This window comes from Ceratina calcarata, unplaced genomic scaffold, assembly GCF_001652005.2.
Source record: "Ceratina calcarata isolate Rehan_Ccalc_2016 unplaced genomic scaffold, ASM165200v1 scaffold438.2, whole genome shotgun sequence".
Taxonomy (NCBI): Eukaryota; Metazoa; Arthropoda; class Insecta; order Hymenoptera; family Apidae; genus Ceratina; species Ceratina calcarata.
The window spans coordinates 807-1,481 of NW_017167604.1; the positions used below are offsets into that span (position 1 = coordinate 807).

At 38.4% G+C, this 675-nt stretch overlaps 1 protein-coding gene across 1 annotated transcript in view; it reads left to right on the forward strand.

The window, feature by feature from the left end:
* LOC108627081 (uncharacterized) overlaps positions 1–669 on the forward strand; it is a 1,469-nt gene extending 800 nt beyond the window's left edge. The window contains exons 2-3 of the mRNA XM_018028133.2: positions 105–278; positions 362–669. Coding sequence (XP_017883622.1) covers positions 105–278; positions 362–640 — 453 coding nt within the window. The 3' untranslated portion in view covers positions 641–669. The remainder of the gene's footprint in view (positions 1–104; positions 279–361) is intronic.
* The last annotated feature ends 6 nt before the right edge of the window (positions 670–675 follow it).

Sequence of the window (675 nt, forward strand, 5' to 3'; positions counted from 1 at the left end):
TATTTGTACATTTGCACAAAACCAGTCAAAATTACTTCCTTGGGCAATCTAGTGTTAATGTTTCTTAATAAAGAGTTGAATCTAATGTTACTGAGCGTTATTAGGGAAAATTAGAAGAAGCAAAACAAGCAGGAAAAGACGCGGAGGCTTGTTTGAATGCCGTCTCAGCTAAAATGACGTCTGCAGCTAAAACGGGGTACAGCGAGGTGGATGTAAGCCTGAGTCAAGCGAAAAAGGCATCGAACGATGCGATTCAAGAATTCAAGAAACTGAAAACAGTAATTAATAATTATTTACGTTTTGATATTAACTCCATTATTAAATATAGAGACTTGCTAAAACAGAAGATTGATTTTTCCAGACCGGACAACAACTGACCAATCGATTGGACCGTATCAGTTTAGAATGCTACAGCTCAGACATTCAACAAATGGGTAACTGCATGATCACAAAATTAGCATTGGTCAATATGGACATACGGCAGTACCAGCAAACAGTTTCACAAATGGAGAGCTCATTATCGGAAACCAAGAGGAACATAATTCAGCAACAACGGTCTTCTAACCAATCAGCTACCTCAAAAGTTCAATCTGTCAGTATCAGCACCATATACGACGCGGCTGACTGCCTTAAACGTTAGGGAGCATCGAATAACTAATTTGTTTAACCAGTTAA